Source organism: Borostomias antarcticus (genome assembly GCF_949987555.1).
Source record: "Borostomias antarcticus genome assembly, chromosome: 10".
NCBI lineage: Eukaryota > Metazoa > Chordata > Actinopteri > Stomiiformes > Stomiidae > Borostomias > Borostomias antarcticus.
In genome coordinates this window covers 19,273,535-19,294,100 of record NC_140243.1, presented here as the reverse complement: position 1 = coordinate 19,294,100, position 20,566 = coordinate 19,273,535, and the positions used below count along the sequence as shown (strand labels likewise).

At 44.8% G+C, this 20,566-nt stretch overlaps 1 protein-coding gene across 2 annotated transcripts in view; it reads right to left on the bottom strand.

Annotated features, from left to right (window-relative positions):
* agmo (alkylglycerol monooxygenase) overlaps positions 1 to 20,566 on the bottom strand; it is a 31,402-nt gene that overhangs the window by 8,677 nt on the left and 2,159 nt on the right. The window contains exons 2-11 of one of the 2 annotated variants that reach the window (XM_084444874.1): positions 19,225 to 19,355; positions 18,786 to 18,937; positions 8,725 to 8,828; positions 8,253 to 8,348; positions 6,607 to 6,673; positions 5,895 to 5,960; positions 5,668 to 5,747; positions 4,889 to 5,023; positions 3,160 to 3,276; positions 283 to 365 (exon numbers count right to left, since the gene is read on the bottom strand). In XM_084444874.1, the coding sequence (XP_084301000.1) occupies positions 283 to 365; positions 3,160 to 3,276; positions 4,889 to 5,023; positions 5,668 to 5,747; positions 5,895 to 5,960; positions 6,607 to 6,673; positions 8,253 to 8,348; positions 8,725 to 8,828; positions 18,786 to 18,937; positions 19,225 to 19,355 (1,031 nt within the window). Of the gene's footprint in view, positions 1 to 281; positions 366 to 726; positions 3,277 to 4,888; positions 5,024 to 5,667; positions 5,748 to 5,894; positions 5,961 to 6,606; positions 6,674 to 8,252; positions 8,349 to 8,724; positions 8,829 to 18,785; positions 18,938 to 19,224; positions 19,356 to 20,566 lie in introns of those variants that run through there. The other variant, XR_014630639.1, reaches the window with a different exon arrangement.

The window sequence follows — 20,566 nt, the reverse complement described above, 5'->3', positions numbered from 1 at the left end:
GGTGGGGGGGGGGGAGGGGACAGGAACGGTCACTAATGACAGGGTCAATGACATTTTAAACCCAATTTCAAGCTAATTTGCTTATTAAACTGAATTTCGACGGACGACTTAAAAAGTGGATCCATCAACCTGGATGGAGGGGGGGGGGCGGGGTTTCCTGTTTTTATTGTGTGAGCTGATTGAGTTTTGAGTGAGTTTGACCTCCAGCCTCTTGCGGCGTGGCGGCGTGCCGGTGGGTCGTCCCTCTAGAGCGGAGGAGGAGAGGGCGGGGCCGGACCGTACCTCTGATCGATGATGAAACCCAGAGACGTGAGGGTGAGGAGGATGTAGCCCGTCATCAGCACCACCGTCAGCTGAGGCAGCAGCTACACACACACACACAATAACATCCAATCAGATTTAAGAATAGAACAGTCAAATATCATAAACAACTTTATGGTGATTGTGTGTCTCTGTGTGAACTCTTCATCACTGTAAACGAGGGAGACCTCAGTGCTTCACGGGTATAAATACGGGCTTGAAATGGAATGAAATAAACTGACCAACACAGTGACGGCGCTGTGCATCGTCATTTAAACTTCACAGTTGAGGGCAAAAGACTAACATCAAGCATGGTTAATTACGACCGCAGGTGTGCTCCCCAGCAATACCCCTACCCCCCCCCCCCCCCCCCCCCCCCCCCCAACACTGTGTAGCTCTGACGATTAACCATGAGGTAAAACAAACCCTTCGTTTCAGTCTCCAGTCCACGCTGTAGTGAGGTCTGGCTGGACTCGTTACCATTCGGGGATATGGGGGGGAAAAAAACAGGTATTTCTTTAAACCAATCACAATCGTTGTTGGCGATGCGGTTGCTAGGTTGTTGTTGTTTCGCATAGTCTGGATTGAATCTGATTGGGCGGACGACGGATTTCGCTGCCACTGATTGGGCAATGACAAGGCTTATCCCCAAAATCTACATCCGTTGAGTCAGACTAACCACGAGGCAATCCTCCCCCCAGACGCTCTCCAAAGACCTCCACCGTGCCAGGGGACTCGACCGCAACGGAGAAGCTTTTCGGTTCGTAGCCCAAAACCCATGAACCGAGCCAAGACAAACGCCGTGAGAGCCCAGATCCCGTACAGATTCACACCGACCTCTGTGACCCGTTGTGTTCGGCTCGCACACAACCCCGACGTCTGGGTTAGACGGATCCAGTGCGCTGAGTAGTCGATGTCTGTCCTAATACATGAAGCCTGGCCTGCAGTTGGCTGAGGGGAACAGCTGTAAGCTAGCTCTCTCCAGAGAGCGCTGGTCTGTCAAAACCCGTTTGGATCTTCCAACACTCGGCTCCCAGACCCTCACAGCCCAAACTCACCAGAGGGCCCGTGGGCGTTCTCGACAGGCCGCACAGAACGTATATAAAACATCAACATATCAACAGGAAGCAATAAAATATGATTTCTTAATGTTTATCCAAGAGCCATAATCTTTAAGTTCCTATATTCCCCCAAGTCCACACATGGGAAAGGTGAGAGATGTTTGGGGTTCTCTGTGGTAGTTTAAGGGGATAGAAGACACTTTTTTTGCAGCTTGTCTCCATTACAGGGATATACAGTAAAAGCACCCCTGACAATACCAGTGTCTGTAATCCCAGTGTCAGTACATAACAGCGCACTAAAGGAGTTGTATTAAGTACTGTTCTGACGATACCAGTCGATCCGTCGTTAAGAATGATCACCACCATCAATGTGTGTGTGTGTGTGTGTGTGTGTTATTGCACCCATGTTACCCTCACGCCACCCCAAGGCAGAGTGAGTTTAGTCACATGATCTTTAGTGTGACTATCTGAATCCCAAAGGAACAGTCTCTAGACACTACCCAGCATTCCTTGGGAGGAAAAGTCAATGGGTTGTAGTGACATGGAAAGTTCTCGTATTCACAGGAGGCAAAAAAAATAATCAAAATGTTTAGATTTTTCATGCGTTTTCAGCGTGCTAATTTTCAATTTGGTCCCATATCGTATTTCAACAATAACAGCTAGAGAAAAGAAATGAATTTCAACATCTGCTTGCTCTTCAGTTACTTCAACAGCAGACTGATTGTGTTATTGTTTCCATTATTCCTTGAGGCCCGGGGATTATCTTATTATTCTGACCATTATCACCATCATTATTACTATTAAGCATTTCAATACAAGGGTCTAGTCGAATTCTGCTGAATCGGTCTCCATTTGGGCAATATATGCCTCTTGGTCATGGACATAAAATACATCATAGTGACCCTGAACTAACTTGGACTGTGTAGGCCTAGTGCCATTGGCATAATTGAAGAGTAACTTCATTTGTTGTAAAAATAGAAATGTTTTCATGGCTTTGAATTAGCCCTAAGCCCATAAATTGTATAGCAGTGTATCACCAATTGTCATTCTAAATAAGCACCTATGTATGGGTATAAATACAGACATGGGCATGATTTACTGTCCAGTCAAAGTCTTAACGTTGTTATTTTCCATGGAAGGACTGATTGCTGCATCCTGAAGGCTATTTGGGTTGGAAATGGTTGACTTGGCAATTAAAGCGTTTGTGTTCACCGTTGGACCACCAGCTGCTACTGCTGTTTCTCTGGGGACTGAAGGGGGAACCCTCGACTGGGCCTACGTGGAGGGGGGGACCACAACTAAGGGAACACCACGGAGGTAGGAATCACAAGAAGACAGGGCATTTCATTTGGAGTTTGAATGCTGGGTGGGACAGCAAATTTTGGCTAACCAAAACTATGCCTGGGGAAAAAGGGCGTCCAAAGATAACTGCTGAGGAGACCTGACTGCTGTTTTTGAAGGAGGGAAAGGGGTCTTTTGGCTCAGAGATTGGAAAATAATAGACAAAGGTTGTTCTAAAGAGGAATGGCGATCACTCATTCTGTCCCGATTTCCCTCTTAACTGCTCAGTACATAGACAACACAACCCGACCATTGACACGCCACAACAATGCGCTGAAGTGAATACTGTCTACACGCATCACTGAATCAAAGTATAAAAGCATCTGTTGATGACTTGGGCCAGCTGACCACTGTGTGTGAGAAGGCCAGAACTCACAGAAAGATGCGGCAACTCAATCCCACTTCTCTATGACATGATCAACTTTTGCGGTCGACAAGTCCTTTGAAGGCTACCTACCAACTTGGCCGCAAACAGATGGTGGTAAACTCCCAGGACCAGAAGAAACTGTGTGCACACGTAGACCTGCAGGGTCAAAGGCCAGCTGGGGTCATGCGGCTTCTCGTCCCCTGTCAGCTGAAAATGGAAATATCGAAAATATCATCAATACATCCAAAGCAGATTCCTGAATACTGAGAGAGAGAGAGAATGCAGACATTTGAACTGGTAATGTAGTGTATATATCACAGATCCAAACCATCTATGGAGGGTTTGCTTTTCATAAGATACATTTGTTCAGTACCTCAGTACATTGTAGCCTAGTTCTAACTTTGGTCAGAAGCTGTTCGTTTTTTGCCACACTCTTTCTGGGGGTTTCCAGGCGCCTTGTGTGTCAACCCTCACAACACGCACTCTGTAGAGAGTCCAACTCACTGCTCTGCTTTGCCTCAAAAGCTAACACAGTCAACCCTCCCTTCTCTCTCTCTTTCTTTCTCTCTCTCTCCTTGCTTTCTCTCTCTCCCTCTTTCTCTCTCTCTCTCTCTTTCTCTCTCTCTCCTGAGAAAATAGAGAATATCAACACCCATGCAGGCTTACAATGGGAGGTCTTTCATCGTATTTCGGTCAGATTCCAGTGCCCTCCACATGTTAAGAATCACCATTCAGAGTTTAGGGGCCGATTTAATTGTGAAGGCAAAGGGGTGTAGGTTTTTGTTCTAAGTGTGAAGCATGAGGGATCTAAATATGTTCCACCATCAACGCTATTTCAAAGCTAACCGCTGGGGCACCAGCAGGGCCGTTACTGTTACACACACATAACCTTTACACACACACACACACACACACACACACACACACACACTCTCTCTCTCTCTCTCTCTCTCTCTCACACACACACACACACACACACGCACACACTCACACACACTCTCTCTCTCTCACACACGTGCACACTCTCTCTCTCTCTCTCTCTCTCTCTCTCTCTCTCACACACACATACGCACACTCTCTCTCTCTCTCACACACACACACACACACACACACACACACACACACATACACACACACACACACACACACACATACACACATACAGTACACACACGCACACACAAAACGAGACTTTTGATCCCACACACTTGGTATTTAAAGACTGGTGAAAATTAGCCTATTGTGTTCCCTCAACAAAGACTTTATTTGGTGTGGTGCGTTCTTGTAAAGCTTGTTAAAATGTTGTGCGAGTCACTGGAATCCTGCTTTGGAGAATGATAGGTGACCGTATAACGTTATGCGGGTGTTAGATTTAAACTGCATGCCTGATGTGCAGACGCCAAAATCAACCTTAAAAATGTCTCATCTTCTCCCAGTCTTTCCTTTCGTTCTATCTCTCTATCTCCCTCTCTCACGCTCCGTCTTTCTTTCTTTCTTTCTTTCTTTCTTTCTTTCTTTCTTTCTTTCTTTCTTTCTTTCTTTCTTTCTTTCTAACTTGTTTTCTTTCTTTCTAACTTGTTTTCTTTCTTTCTTTCTAACTTGTTTTCTTTCTTTCTCTCACGCTGTCTTTCTTTCTCTTTCTCTCTCTCTCTCTCTCTCTGTAATACACTAACTTGTTTTCATATTGCATGATATCATACTAGATAATATGACCAGGAATAATAATAATAATAATAATAATAATAACAACAACAATTATTTTTCTTCTTCTTCTGATAATAATAGCTGATAATAATAAGTAAGATGGCGTCTCTCTCACCGTGTCAGCCTCTGCATGCTCTCCCAGCCGTGGTTTTCCGGGTTTCCAGCTCGGTCCTTTGAACATGACGGACAGCTTATTGATGATCTTAGTGTAGCGCCTGAATCTCCTCCACACGTACTTATAATAATGTAGCTAGAGGTGAAAAACAAAGACACGTCATTAGTTATATCACAAGCGGTACAGTATATCAACGCCATAACATAACTCCACATAAACGTCTTTGATAATAGTATCAATCTTTGTCTCAATTAATCCTGTTCCATGTCGTTCGAAGTAGACTAGACCTGCTGTTAGTCACCAGTGATGTGGTGGTGGGGGGGGGGGGGTTGTGAAAAGTGAAAATAATCAAACATAACTCCAAGCATTTCATTTGACTGGCCTCGTTCACCTCTGCCGAGTAGTTTGTTTAAAGTGGAGTAATAATGTTATGGTTCCAGCATGGCTGCTGCAGCAGCAGGGAAACCTGAGCTGCTCCTCCATCTCCGACTGGACTGGGGGGTGTTTACTCCCAGTCTGATACACCAGCACTCACTACGCCACCCCACTGATGTCATACTGGGACCAGTATGATGTATAGTACAGCCAGCCGTACTGCCGGTTCTGTAGGGTCAGCTCAGCTTTAACATGCTAGCTGCTACAATAATGTGAGAGTATCTGAGAAACTCTTTGTCAGAATATCAGAATTACATAATGGTATTTAATGCATTATATTGTATAATTCCATTAAGTATGCTATCAGAGAGGCATTTCTTAAGCCTTTTCTGAAGGAGACTGACCTGAACGGTGATGATCTCAAACGTTTTGATTGGATGGACAAGACCATAAACAACTTTGTCCGTCTCTGGAGCAAAGGTCCCTGGTGGAACAATGTGAATAAGGATAATCCTGGATCCATCCCATACAGTAAGATACAGTTACATTATCTGCATATTGAGCAAAGTCAGTTGTCATTATAGAAGAATGCAATTGGTAAAGATGGTGCTCAATTGCAATCTGCACTCACCAAACAAACGGTCCCATATGATCAAGACTCCCCCGTAGTTCTTGTCTATGCAGTAAAGGTTCTTCCCTGCAAGAGAAATGGGACGTAAAAGAAAATATTTCCTATTTGGATTTGAATTAAAGAATAATGGATCCCAGTTAAGATGAAGTGCTGTGTATCCATATGTTATGAATGTGATATAACCACCAATGTGAGATGTCAGAATGTGTTATTGCCACCTTTATAAACCCTTTATAAAGAATGACATACAGTTATGACACATGTGAAGTGCTTAATGAAGCCTTCATAAAGAATGACAGTTAAGGCTCCCACAGAGTCGGGCGGAACGTACGCGGAACGGACTCCGCAGAGGTCCGCGTCGCGCACCGGTGTCACACAAAGCGGGTGTCACATGCAGCCTTTTTGGAAAATGTAGTAAACTGGCATGACAAATGTAGAAAAAGGTACGCGGTGGTACACTCGACTATGGAACCTCAAACGACTGTGGACAGGCCGCGCGGAGTCCGGTCCGCTCACAGTATGCCCGACTCTGTGGGAGAATTTACAGTACATACTGTATGCTTTATAACACGTGTGTAGTGCTTAATGAGGCCTTCATAAAGAATGACAGTTACAGTACATGTTCTTTATAACACGTAATTAACACTTAATGAAGCCTTTATAAGCTGCACTCCATCTTAAGCGGGTCTGAATAATGTATGTAAAGTCTGACCGTGATGAACTCTGTGGTGACTGGGGGTGTTGAGGACCCACTCCAGGGGGCCCAGGTCTCTGATCACCTGACCGGCACACAGAACAGCATCGGGAAGTTTGGATCAGTGCATTTCAGAAATGCTCCACAGTACAGCTGAGGCTGCTACAGTATGTTTTTGATGATTTCGTAAGTACAGTAAATAATATTTTCTACCTCAATTTCACTGACCGTGCAAAATTTTATTTGATAAACTACTACGCTCTGAACTCCAAGAACTACAGGAAGAGCGAGGTGGCCAAATTTGCCAGATGGAAAGAACAATATTTATAGACTAGAAGTGAAACAAAAACTGAAGAGGAGAGGAGCCAAGACCATTGGGAGGTCGACACTGCTGATAATGCTCTTTACACAGTTACACACACTGGCAGACACACACACACACACACACAACACAGTACACACACACACACACACACTCTCACACAACAGAGTACATACACACGCTCACACAACAGAGTACACACACACGCACGCACGCAAGCACGCGCACACACACACACACACACACACACACACACACACACACACACACACACACACACACACACACACAATCATTATCCAGCCTTAAAGCACATATTTCTGAAGTAACAAGTTTCTCTTTGGGTGTGACTTTTACAGAGATTTTGATGTTTGAGTCCACAAGTGGTCGTACAGTCTGGGAAACGTGCACAACTGGACAGAACGCCTCCCTGATTCATTATTTCCATGTAATGAGTCGTCTGGCAAGAGCCGGTTTTATCTTGAATGAAAAAGGTCTCTGCACTTCACTCCAGTTCTAACGCTGGGTCGAGGCGGGAGAATAGCGCACCAATAAATTACACGACATCAAAAAAGTCTATAAAGAAGGCATAAATTACATCCCCCAGAAATTTGTGAATGTTATGACTGTTTTCACTAAAAGTGTACTAAAAGATGGAAGCGATTCCAAAATCCACTCTTTCTCCTTAATGATTGGGAATTGTAAAAGTGATACTCCCAGTTGCTTTAAAAGAGAGAGACTGGTTATGCTTCTGTTTGGAATATTTCATAAAATCTCATTATTTTTTATTAAACGCAGGTTTTGAATTTAGTCGGGGATCTACGAAGGCTCCCTGAGGCAACACAGGGACTTGGTGAGATAGTTTTCAGTCACACAGGATCCATCTCTCCACCGTTGGCAGAACATAATACTGCATCTTCATTGATTATGTGTGAGACGACAAATACTGTAACTAAAGTAATATTCCATTCAAGACACAACCATTGTCATTCAATACACTGGCTCAACATCAAACCCAAGTCGTACTGTAGGTAGCCTAGTGTCCAGTGTTACAGTAGGTAGCCTAGTGTCCAGTGTTACAGTAGGTAGCCTAGTGTCCAGGTTACAGTAGGTAACCTAGTGTCCGGTGTTACAGTCGGTACCCTAGTTTCCAGTGTTACAGTAGTTAGCCCAGTGTCCAGTATTACAGTAGGTAGCCTAGTGTCCAGTGTTACAGTCGGTACCCTAGTTTCCAGTGTTACAGTAGTTAGCCCAGTGTCCAGTGTTAGTCGGTAGCCTAGTGTCCAGTGTTACAGTCGGTAGCCTAGTGTCCAGTGGTGGTGTGTGTTGGTACAGTATTCACCTCAGTGTGGATCCAGAACTGGTAGAGCAGGTTGAACTGGATGTGAACAGCAAACACAGAGGGAGGCAAGACCAGCGCCATGGGCAGATAGAACACCTGAGGAGCACACAACCACAAGATAGATAGATAGATAGATAGATAGATAGATAGATAGATAGATAGATAGATAGATAGATAGATAGATAGATAGATAGATAGATAGATAGATAGATAGATAGATAGATAGATAGATAGATAGATAGATAGATAGATAGATAGACATATACTGTAGATAGATAGATAGAGAGATAGATAGATAGATAGATAGATAGAGAGAGAGAGAGAGAGAGAGAGAGAGAGAGAGAGAGAGAGAGAGAGAGAGAGAGAGAGACAGACAGACAGACAGATAGATTTTGTTTGGATTTCTAATATCAGGGAAAAGAAAATAATAGAAATAGAATAGAATAGAGTAGATGGTTTGTGGGACCAGTACCCATGATGAGAACTGCTGGGTGAGAGACTGTCTGAGGGCGGTGGACAGGTTGTAGAACTCTGAGCTGTGGTGGACCTGGTGGGCGGCCCACAGGAGGTTCATCTCTGTGTGTGAGGACACACACAAGCACACACACACACGCACACACACACACACACACACACACACACACAAAGAGAGAGAGAGACAAAAACACCTGATCAATCAATATTGTCCAACAGTCCAACTCTTTAGTTACATACACAATACACAAACCGCCCACTTCTCAATCTTAACATCTACAGCACATGGAACAATAATGACCGACAATTGACCTGTACTGTAGGCCCCTACTGTCCTAACAGGGCTTCCAGAATGGGCCTTGAAATCTCACAAAACGCCAACATATCAGCGTGAAAACACACAAATGATATATTATTATTATTATTATTTTTATTTTTTTTTACAAAATTCAGCCTAAATCTAAAAATCAGCCTCACGCGAGCAGCCCCTCCCCCCTCCCGCTAACAACCTTGTCCTAAGCTGTTGGTTTCTACTACACTATTATGACAACAAGGGTATTAGTGTGCAGCTGGTGAACATCCAGGCACATCCCAGAGCTCCTGTTTCCATTTCTTCACTGTGTTCTGGAACTTGCTACATTAATATCAGCGTCACACTTCATTTTAACATCCAAAGAGACATGCTTGTTAAGTTTCACTGTATCTTCCAGCTCGATCCGGACCACCCATGCGTCTGTGCGTTTTGGCACCCCCCAGAATCTCTCTGGCTTCTGCCGTACATGAGAGTGCAGCGACCTTCAACTAGCCTGGTACCACATACACCCGTATAGGCTATCTATAGTAACATATGCATTACATTCAAAGCAGAGAATGTTATTAAAAAGCCATTACAACTCCATGCGGTCGCCTTGATGTGCCAGTGTAATGTTTGATTACGTGATGAACAGTAATAATAACAATGGTTTATATCAGAGCTGGGGTTACAAATCGCGGACAAAGTTTGCCTATGAGGACTAAGAATAGGCAGTCGGCGCACAGCGCATATGATGAACGCACGCGGACACTCCCCGAGGCTGACTCCATTCTAGCTGGCGAGATCGTTCAAAAGTCACATCGCGAGGAGGGAGGAGGGAGGGGGCGGTCCGCCTCTCTCGGTGTTTAATAAACTTCTGAATTCTATCGAAACCAGAGGTCATAAAACCCAATTGGTCGAGCCGTAGCACCTGAACAAACACTCCCAGGAGAAGGGTTGTGTGAAGGTGTGTCCGACAGCACAGACATGTTCATTCTCACACACCTTGGGGCGGACGCAAGGCCCCGAGAGCTCGCTTGTCAAACCGTCAAAATCGGCAGGCCTCGCCCCAGGAGGAATTCCCACCGCGCAGGAGACCAGCGGGGAGAGTCTCTCACCTCTGGGTGGGAAGTACCTGACCGCCGCTTCACACCTCCCGCACGTCAGCAGGTTATTACCCGGCTGCAGCGCGTGTGAGGCGATGGATGTGTTACAGTGTGCAGGACTTTTTACATTCAGCTACATTGAAAGATTATTTCAGTCTTGTTTTGCATTCCGTTTATAATGAAATGGAACCTGTGGTTAAGTCTCGAGAGAGAGAGAGAGAGAGAGAGAGAGAGAGAGAGAGAGAGAGAGAGAGAGAGAGAGAGAGAGAGAGAGAGAGAGAGACTGAGGGAGAGAGAGAGATAGAAGGAATGAGAGAGACTGAGGGAGACAGAGAGAATCTGAAAGACAGAGATACTGAGAGAGAGAGAGACTGAAGGAATGAGAGACTGAGAGAGAGACTATGGGAGAGAGAGCGAGAAAGAGACTTAAGGAATGAGAGAGAGAGAGCAGAAAGAAGAGAAAAGTGTTTCTGTTTCTACACATCCTCCTGTCAGGCGTTGCGGTGGGAGTGAGATGGAGCGTCTCGTTCAGAAGCACAAACTGAGAGCAGATAATCCAGCCATTGTTGGATTCCGCCAGCCAGTCCAAGCCTTTTTTTTAATCCCAGGGGGGTTCGGGGGGTGGGCGGCGGAGGTGGGCGGAGACAGGCCGGGGCCGGTTAAAGATTGATGCGGGGTGTCACTGCTAGGAAGAATGAGCTGTTAGGCTTCACTGCAAGCTCATGTCCTCATCCTGGGGCTCAGCAGGACACCACATAGTTTGGCAGGGTCTATTCAGAAGGGAACCCCCTTTAATGATGAGAACCAATGCCACAAGAGTCTCCTTTTCCCAGCCACAGCACAAACGCAGAGGACTGCATTTATACTAGTCTCTGGTGGGCCTGTTCATTTTTAGGATTCTCAGGCATACTGTTGGTTTGTTGATTTCGTTCTAATTTGCCTGATTTTAATTTGAATATGCAAAATGGAGACAATCAATCAATCAATATCCTTTATTTAACCAGGTAGAAAAAAAACTAATTTAGACTAAAATCTCTTCTGGCCAATACAAACAGTAAACAGGACTTACAGAACAAAAACTTTGTCCGTCTCTGGAATACTAGAAACAGAGACAGGAAGGAATTGTCATGTGGGTCCAGCATTTCTTACTATGAAGTAGAGTGTAGTAAGTGAAATTAAGGTGAGAGTTGACAACTTCGACTTGAGTTGAACCCGTTACAAAAGATACAGCCAGGTATTTTGTCTCAAGATAGAACAGTCGTTACATAACATCATGCCATATAACCACTCACTGGCCTCCGATACCTCTTACAGCTTGAGTCATCTACGCTATCTTCAGTAAAGTAAGATCAGGTGACAATCAACACAAATGATAACCTTATATATTTCCTGGAGTGATATAGATACCTTTGAGTACAAAGTACACTTCCTATACTGTAGATGATGGTAGAGGGACTTTTACTGCTCAATCTCTTTCAAACATGTACGTTTGAAGACTTTTTTACTGTAATAATAGTGGACTGCTTAAATTGCCACCCTCTGTGACCAAACCTCAGAATAAAAAGCATTGCCTTTGATGCATTGTGCAATCTTTGAGTGGCCAGCTGACCTGTCAATCACGTTGGTAATGGGCTGTGAACAGTTTTCTGTGTTTGGATTGGAGGTCCTTGCATGAGGCGCCAACCTAAATAGTATCGTGTGGATTCGGGGACAGCAGGCTAACTCCCCCCTGTCAATGTCCTGACTTTCCTTTGTCCTCAGACCCCAATCACCCACACAACACCAAACCACACAGCTAACACTACGGGGTCACACTCACTTACAGTCAAAGGTGACTTTATTCTATTCTTTTCTATATTCTTTCGCTTCAAGATTAGGATTTGACTGACGCATCGTGTGTCCACTAGGGATGTAATGATAACCGGTATAATGATAAACCGCCATCAAGTTTGATTACATTTACCGCAATAAAATTATCATCACAACCATGTTTGATTTCTGCGCTTTGAAAAATTCACTGTCAATACTGTCCAGCGTCAACCAAGTTAGCAACAGTCTCCGAGACGCATTCTTTTAATGTTTATGCAAACAAAAAGAGCATAGTGCTGCTAATTTGATTTGTGGTTTTCAATGTAAAGTTTGGTGAAAAGATTTCAGTGTATCAGTAATTTTAGAACATTTTCAACACATTTTATAATACTGTGATAGTACCGATAACCGTGATAACTTTGGTCACTATAATCGTGATGTGACGTTTTCATACCGTTACATCTCTAGTGTCAACACATGTCTAAATAACAGAGAAAGTATCTGTTGAGCGAACGGAGCACACGAGGGCAGTAAACCCCTGGCCAACAGGAGCGCGCAGCTTGGCTCTGCACGGTCGCTAGGCTCATCACAACAACCCTCCTCTGGTCCTCTCTCGGCCCAACCTAGCTCCCTTACACACACAAACAGACCCCTGTCCTCACTCACACTCACAGACATCACACCCACGGAAGGAAGACACAGGCCAAATAAGGCCCAAGCCTGCAGACTGGCACGTACGGATACTGACACACACACACGCACGCACTAAGACAGCGAGCGAGTGAACGTGGTGACCTGTCGGCCATTGTTGATATTATCCCTGGGTCCCTGAGGGGTCCTCTGGGCTCTCGTAGCTCGGCGAGCCCCCACTTCCTGACCCGGTCAGGCTGCGGATTCTTTTGTACGCCCCCCAACCTGCGCCGGGGCAGGAACTTCCAGTCAGGGCGAAGATTTATGAAGCCCTCACCGCCACGGTTGGTGGCGGGGGGGGCGGCTGGTTAACCCCCGCCCGCCACACGGCCTGAAGAGCTCCTCTTCAAACAATAACATTCAGATCGGCCGCGCCTCCCCGGGGGACGCGGCGGACGCAGCGCCGGGCAACGCAGGGGGGAGGAGCCAGAGAGCGCCAGGCTGAGCACATCTGGTAGTCCTGACAACTACGGCTGTCGGCAGCGCTGGGAGACGGGCTCTGTGCTAATGCCAGACACACACACACGGACAGTATGGGACCCACAGACATGAACACACAAACACACAACAACACCGACGCAGGCACACCTGCACATGCTTTTACACAGTACATACACGTACAAACTGAAGGACACACACACATATACTGTACACACACACAAACACACACACTTAAGAAGAACAAAGTTATTAGTTCAGTTGTCACATGACATGACCTTCTGTATGTCTGACATGACAGTGTAACACCTGTTGAATGAAAAAAACAGTGTGTAAGTTTAGTTTGACTGTATATTCACATTCGCAAGGTGCTGAACAGTGTCACTGCGTCACAGGTGTCACTGCGTCACTCGTCAGAATGGCTTTCACCCTCACTCGCCCACTCTGGGTTTGATCTCAGGTCTTCTCACTTGCTGATGCACGTGACCGCCTCTTACAAACACAACCTGAGCCAGCTACGCTGCCGGAAAGCTAGCGATTCCATGGACCAGGTGGGCTGGTATTTATACTGAGAAGCGAGTTTAACCGATTTAACTCAGTTACACTAAGCCTGTGTGTATACAGACACAGATTTACGCCTCAGAGCCATGAGGGTTTGCCAGTACTCCACTACGGAACTCCGTATGAAGCAACTCCATCCAAGAAGGTATACTGTATAACCCAGAATGCATCTGGATGACAAGGCGCAGGACTGTATAAAGACAGATACCAGTAGTGGCAATGTGATGCTTTCAATCCATGACCTCACATGTAATCAATGTTGGCCGGACTGTGTGATTGATGGCTAGGCCCGGCTGGCTGGATATAGTCGGTTCCTGAGACCAGACTAGCGATTAGTGGGACCTGAGATACGGAGGAAAATCAACAGAACCAACACAACTGTCAACAACACGGCCGCATCAAGCCCTCAGATTCCAACTGGGTCTAACCCATGAACATCTGGTTGTTGGAGCAGAACGGCCTCCAGTGTGTGCGAGTATGTGTGTGTGCGTGTGTGTGCGTGCGTGCGAGTATGTGTGTGTGCGTGTGTGCATGCATGTGTGCGCGTGCGTGTGTGCGAGTATGTGTGTGTGCGTGTGTGTGTGTGTGCGTGCGAGTATGTGTGTGTGCGTGTGTGCATGCATGTGTGCGCGTGCGTGTGTGCGAGTATGTGTGTGTGCGTGTGTGTGTGTGTACGTGCGAGTATGTGTGTGTGCGTGTGTGTGCGAGTGTGTGTGTGCGTGCGTGTCTGTATATAGCCTACATATAGTTATATCTGTGTGCAGAAAGAGGACCGGGGCTGTATGGACAATGAGGTCTCATCACTCGGGAGTAAGCAGACCCCGTTAACGAGCGGCCTCTGGGGTCTTTCACTCCGTTTCCAAAGGAGTGTGTCAAAGAAGGCAGGCATCTGTGAAGAATGCTTTCGCTACGCTCCCGACTGCTGATGAGATGAGATAGGATAGGATAGGACTTTATTAAGAGGGAAGGGGCGCTCGGGAGATGGGGGGGGGGGGGTGTACAGTGTGAATTGTGTCACATGATGTTGCACACAGTGCTACTGTTAACGCTAAACAGCCACACTGACAAAAAAAAAGAAGTGATTTCCTCTTTAGGATTTGGGGGGATTGGGGATGAAGGCCATTCACACAACAACAACACAGCAGGGACTGCTAGAAAAATACAAATTTACCTTTACTGGTACTACAGTAGACTACTTTATCTGTCTCTGTTGAAGTCACCAGACCAGACCTGTGAAAACTAGAACGACTGAGGCCTCCAGCACTAAATGGCTCAATTCCTCAATTCTGTGATCATATCTGACTCTATCCCCAGAACCAGAACCCAACTAGAGGAACCGAGTTGGGGGGGGGGGGGGGTTGGGGGTAGAGAAGGAGCGACAGTGAGGCCACAGTGAGGCTAAGTAATGTCTTCTCAATAAAGATGGCAGAAGAGAAGACTGGACCGACTTTTCACTTTCAAAGCACTTTCCATTCAATTAGGCCCAGGCTGTCCTTTCAAGTGGATGACATGAGGGAAACCATGAAAAAATCTATAAAACAGCTCAAAATGAAACTGATATTTTACAGTGCTACTAATTAGGGCTCATATTTCCCTGCTGAGGATGTCACAGTTGCCTTTTTTCACAGCTCTCTGTTGTAACATCTTTGTTTATAATACAGTGTTGCGATTTATAGTTCATATGTTTTGACACAATTGGATTGAAACGAGATAAGTGTTTTCCATGCTCCATTGATGCGCACATTGAGCGTAAAATCACATTTTAAGATGTAAGCGCTGCAAAAACTGGAAATTATAATAGGGGGGGGGGGGGGAGGGAATGCCCCTCGTAACTCTGATGCATACGGTCTGTACCGCATGCTGACATTCAAAAACGTACAGATACTGTAGTATTGAAAGGTAGTTCATCTGATCACATTCAGGTGTTTCCACTACTGTAGGTCATTATGCTTAATAGATAATGAGCATCACGGAAAATGTTGCTGAATGTTATTTGAGGCTCAAAGGCAAGGATGCATTCCGACAACAACTATCCTAGTTTAAAGCTTTGTAGAGTGGGTCGAAATTTATCTTGGAATGAGCCAGAGGTCAGTCACTGGTAAACCAAGATGACCTCACTCCACCAGAGTGCAGAATGAGGACTGCGTCTGGCCTGTCCTGTGGTCAGGGAGAGAGTTTCCTCTGGTAACAAGGGGAAAAGCTTATATCCTCACCGAATGCAACCAGACAATTATCTGCTACCCCACAACGTTCCGTAATAACAAGTCAAGGAATGGAGACGGAAATTAAAGTAAGTGGAACGTTTCTGAAACATAAAAATCATACCACACTTCAAAAATAACTCAATAAACCGTAGATACTAACATAGTAAGAATTACTTCTGCAGTTCTCGAACAAATTGAGACACAGACAAACACATGCACTTCATTAGAATCCACAGTGTCAGTTGTAATTCAAGGTTAGTTAGGGCTGAGGTCAATAAAGCTATTGAAGAAAACATCTCCCTGCTGTTGACAGATCATGCAATGGACAGTAGGAGGCCTAGTGAGGGTTCCTATTCAAACTATTGATAAAACACACCAAACCCCAATACGAAGGGCCATGGACACTTTTAAAGCCACAATCTGATCCTACTTAAGCCAGGTTATTGGACTGTCATCGGGGATAAAAAGATGCTGTAGTCGGGAGATGTGTTTACATGTTTCACGGCAGGCAGTCACGGGGCACTTGATGAGCAACATCGGCCGGGGAACATTGGCACAGGCCAAGGTTTTGCTGGGTAATTTTCTGTCACGGAATACAGCTGGCATTCCACCTTCAAAAACACAGCTTCTGTTTACTCAGATTCGAACATCAACACACAGTAAAAGACTTTCAACCAAAACTATTTGGATCAGAGAACACGGTTTGATGTGCCCTTGACATACATAAGCACCACCTCCAGTAGCAATGGGCCTACTCTGACAGATACTGGTGAATGTCAGGGTGTAAGAAGTACTGTAGCATACCAAAAATGTAAGTAAGTAAGTAAGTAAGTAAAAAAAAGTATTTCTTAGGCACATTTAAATACAGTTTACACTGGCCAAAGTGCCGTACATAGTGGCATGAAGATAAAAACAAGTCAAGTTAAATATACAAAAACAAAAGAGAAAAACATCCAAGCAGACAGTCATTGACAGACACAGAGGTATAAGACAACATTAGGAGGGAGAAAAGGCCAGTAAGTAGAGGTGTGTTTTGAGTTTTGATTTAAAGATAGTTATGGAAGGAGCAGGTGGTAGCTGGTTCCACAAACGTGGCGCAGAGACCGCAAAGGCCCTGTCGCCTTTCTGCTTGAGCCTAGAGCGGGGAATATGAAGGAGACCTTTGCTCTGAGATCTGAGGGACCTGGGGGCTGAGTAGGGGGTGTACGAGGTGGGAGATATAGGAAGGGGCCATGCCATGTATAGACCATCAATAATATCTTAAAATGGACCCTGTAGTGTACAGGCAGCCAGTGGAGGGAAGCAAGAACAGGGGTAATGGAACAGGGGGTAGTCTCACACCAAGATAAAAAATGTGTATTTCAATGGCTTGAGAAAGAATCACCAAGCTGTTGCTATATTTTTGTCAGAAGAACTTTGGGGGAAAAAACACTGCAACTCATTTGAACTAAAGCTGCAGTGCGTAGCTTCTGAGCAATGAGCCTGTTTTGAGCTACTGTAGCTACGAGCAAGCAACAAGGGGAAATGATGTCTGCCAAGTTAAATTCAGTCAGCTTCAATCTCACGGTTTGTGGGTTTGGGTAGCCATAGCGCCAAAGAAGAAGGCCCTGTGTTGCTGATTGGATCCCAGCACGCGTGCATGCTTTGAACCAGGTGTGGCCAGGCTTTCAAGAGTTTTTTTATGGTCTGGTGTCAACCCAACACCAAATTATAATATGGTAATTGTTGTAATTCCTGTAGCAGAGCCAAACAGCAGTCTACAAAGATGCAGTTTACACAGAGAAGCTCAATCACTTATCCATATAGCAACATTTAAATGTTTAAAATCTTCAACCTCTAAATTCTCAGAGACCAGGAAGGGCCTGGTCACATACTTAGCATGTGTATAGTTTCAGATGTAAAGACGACAGACACCCCGCATTAAAAACAGACAAGGCTTTCTTTGGTGACGGTCCAGGAGCCAGCTGCTGCTGAGCCATCAGCAGTATTTACAGCTCTGCGCTGTGAAACCCCAGGTAGGACACCGTCTCCAGAGATCATGACCTCTCACATCTGCTCCACTCCCCAGCCAGCTGGACTCAAATCAATAATAATTGCTTCCTTCTCTGCATTCAAGAGAAGATGTGAGTACTGTCCTCTTAGTTCCTCCCTGTGGGTATTGCAACTAAATCAACGTTACAGTTTACAGCCATTTATCAGCACACTTGCTTTGTTGGGAGCCATCATGGAGAAAATACTTTGAAGATTAGTCAAATCTAATAAAAATGGAATGGTCTTAATAATGCACGGAAACTAAACTGAAACTAGGAAGTGTGGATCCAAAACCAACAATAATGAGATAAAAACTCTTACATGTATTTCTGTTTTTTTGTCTTTTTGGTAAATCAAGGGCACCTTGACCACTTTATAATATCTGACTCAGGTCTCCATTGAAACTTGATGCGGTCTTCCTGAGGAAATTCTCAAAAAGGGTGATTATAAATGCGTTTCACTTAGGTCTATAGTACAAACATTATTTTCAGTGTTCGACTGTTGACTGATTAGGTGCTACTTGAGTATTTTCAATTATTTTACTAAGTTGCTGACAAGGTTTAACTCAAGTGGAAAAAGTTGGATTCTTTTCATAACACTGATATATAGAGTTGACCAAATTGGGTTTATTGGCCAAGTCACCTGAAAAATGTGGGATGTATCTCTACCATTTTTCCCCCAGAACAACAATTTTAAAACAATTTTGCCCCAAAAAATCTCAATATTCAGGGGGCGTGACCCTGGATCCCTCTAGAAGGGCCTGGATCTCGGAATAAATGCTTATTGACAATATTCAAGAAAAAGTTACGCCCTTGATTATGAACATTGCAGACAATGAGGGATGGCCAAGTGTTTTGGTGATGCTGGTGATGGAACCCGTCATGATCTAGTGTAAAGGCAGACAGAAGGGTCAAACAGGGTAACGTACCGTGAGCGAGGCGATGGACCCAGTAGTAGCAGAAGTCCACCCCTAGGAAGGCGAACCACCAGGTCCAGGCTGAGTCCCAGGGCAGCTCCAGGAAGTGGAAGTGCTTCCACACATAGATGTAGCTGCTCAGCTCCAAACTCCGCATGAACAGCCTGGTAGGACACAATCTATTCAGTCACAACTCTAGACACTAAAGAAAGTGATCAAAGACTGTATTGTGCTGTGTTATGCCATTCAGACATGGGTCAAAACACGATTTGAATTTACTTTATTGCTGGTTTGAGTTTGCCTGGAGTGTTAAGTGAGTGAGGTTTGCATGTTTACGAACAGTCCGTTGAGTCCATTGTGCCAGACAAGAGCAATGAAGCACAGATAAGTAACTGAAATGATTTCAAATAGTATTTCTCCCCGGGTCTGATAATGTCATGTGAATACTCACTGGGGGAGTCTGGATATTATCCCGGCAGACACAGATGTGACTCCATCACTGATACTGATAACTGGGAGGTCGTTCTTCAGATATCCCACCAGCAGCTCCAGAACCATCAGGCCCACGAAGTAAGGGGTTGCCTGGAACGCACAGGGAGCATGGATCAGCACTCAAATGAAAGCACAAGTTTTTTATTGTCTTCTGTAGCTTTGAAGTTGATGGTAAACATGGAGGATGTTTGACATATGAACATGTGAACAGGCTGTGGGGTATTGCTTAAGTGTCCTGGGATGAGCAGTGTTTACCTCATCGCTCTATGGCGAAGTGAGGCCCACATACTGTAGTCTCACATAACCTGTCTCTGGGGGCTCATTTCAGCTTTCGGAAAAATGGAAAATCATTCAAAATTATTTGCAGCTCAGGAAAATGACAAGTGCATGCAGGTGTGGTAAAACATACTGTAGAAGGCGACCAACGTGACTGAAAGAGTTATGACCAAACAAAAGTTCACAGCTCGGTGAATTAGCAAACTGAGACAGCTGTTTGTGAATCAATCGTGAATTATCTGCTCAGTCTTAGAAATAACTGTGCAAATAATGGGGATCAATTGTCAGGTCTTAAAGCAATACATAGCGTTTTCTCTGCTTTTCTCGGAACTGCGCCCCTACAGGCTCTGCGAGTAAGTGCACTGTCGTACTGTCATAACGTTATCAGATTGTCTTTTTCTTTTTCTGGCTTCCTCTGTGATGTTTCGCTTCGGTTTTCTCACCTCCGCCATGATATCATTGAGCTAAAAAACGCATGATATCCATAGACGCCGGAATAGTTAGCTACTACTGTGTTGTTTAAGCACAACGTTGTGCATGCGCACTTCGACTGAATGCTGCGTCCCGGGGGCGCAAGTTTTAAAAGGTAATAAATGTCAATGTATTATCTTTCTGAGTAGACTGTTTGTACGATTCAGCTTACTTTTAGTAAATCTAATTGGAGAATTAGCACAAAACATGTTTGTAAAGGTCCAAATATCGCGATGTATTGCTTTAAGGGTTGCACATTGTTGCACTACTGCAGAGCTATTAGATGTAATAATATTTCACCATGGAGAACTATACTATTCACTGGGGTGTTAGCTATGTTAAACCTGGCAGCTCCAGCACAGTATCAATCTGTATCATCAAACAAACAAATTCATGATAATTAGAATCTGACTACCATGACAAACCTGTTGGATCATCTGAGCATACAGCAGCACAGCACATGTCAGTATGACCATGTTAGTTCTCTGGTGTGTGTGTGTGTGTGTGTGTGTGTGTGTGTGTGTGTGTGTGTGTGTGTGTGTGTGTGTGTGTGC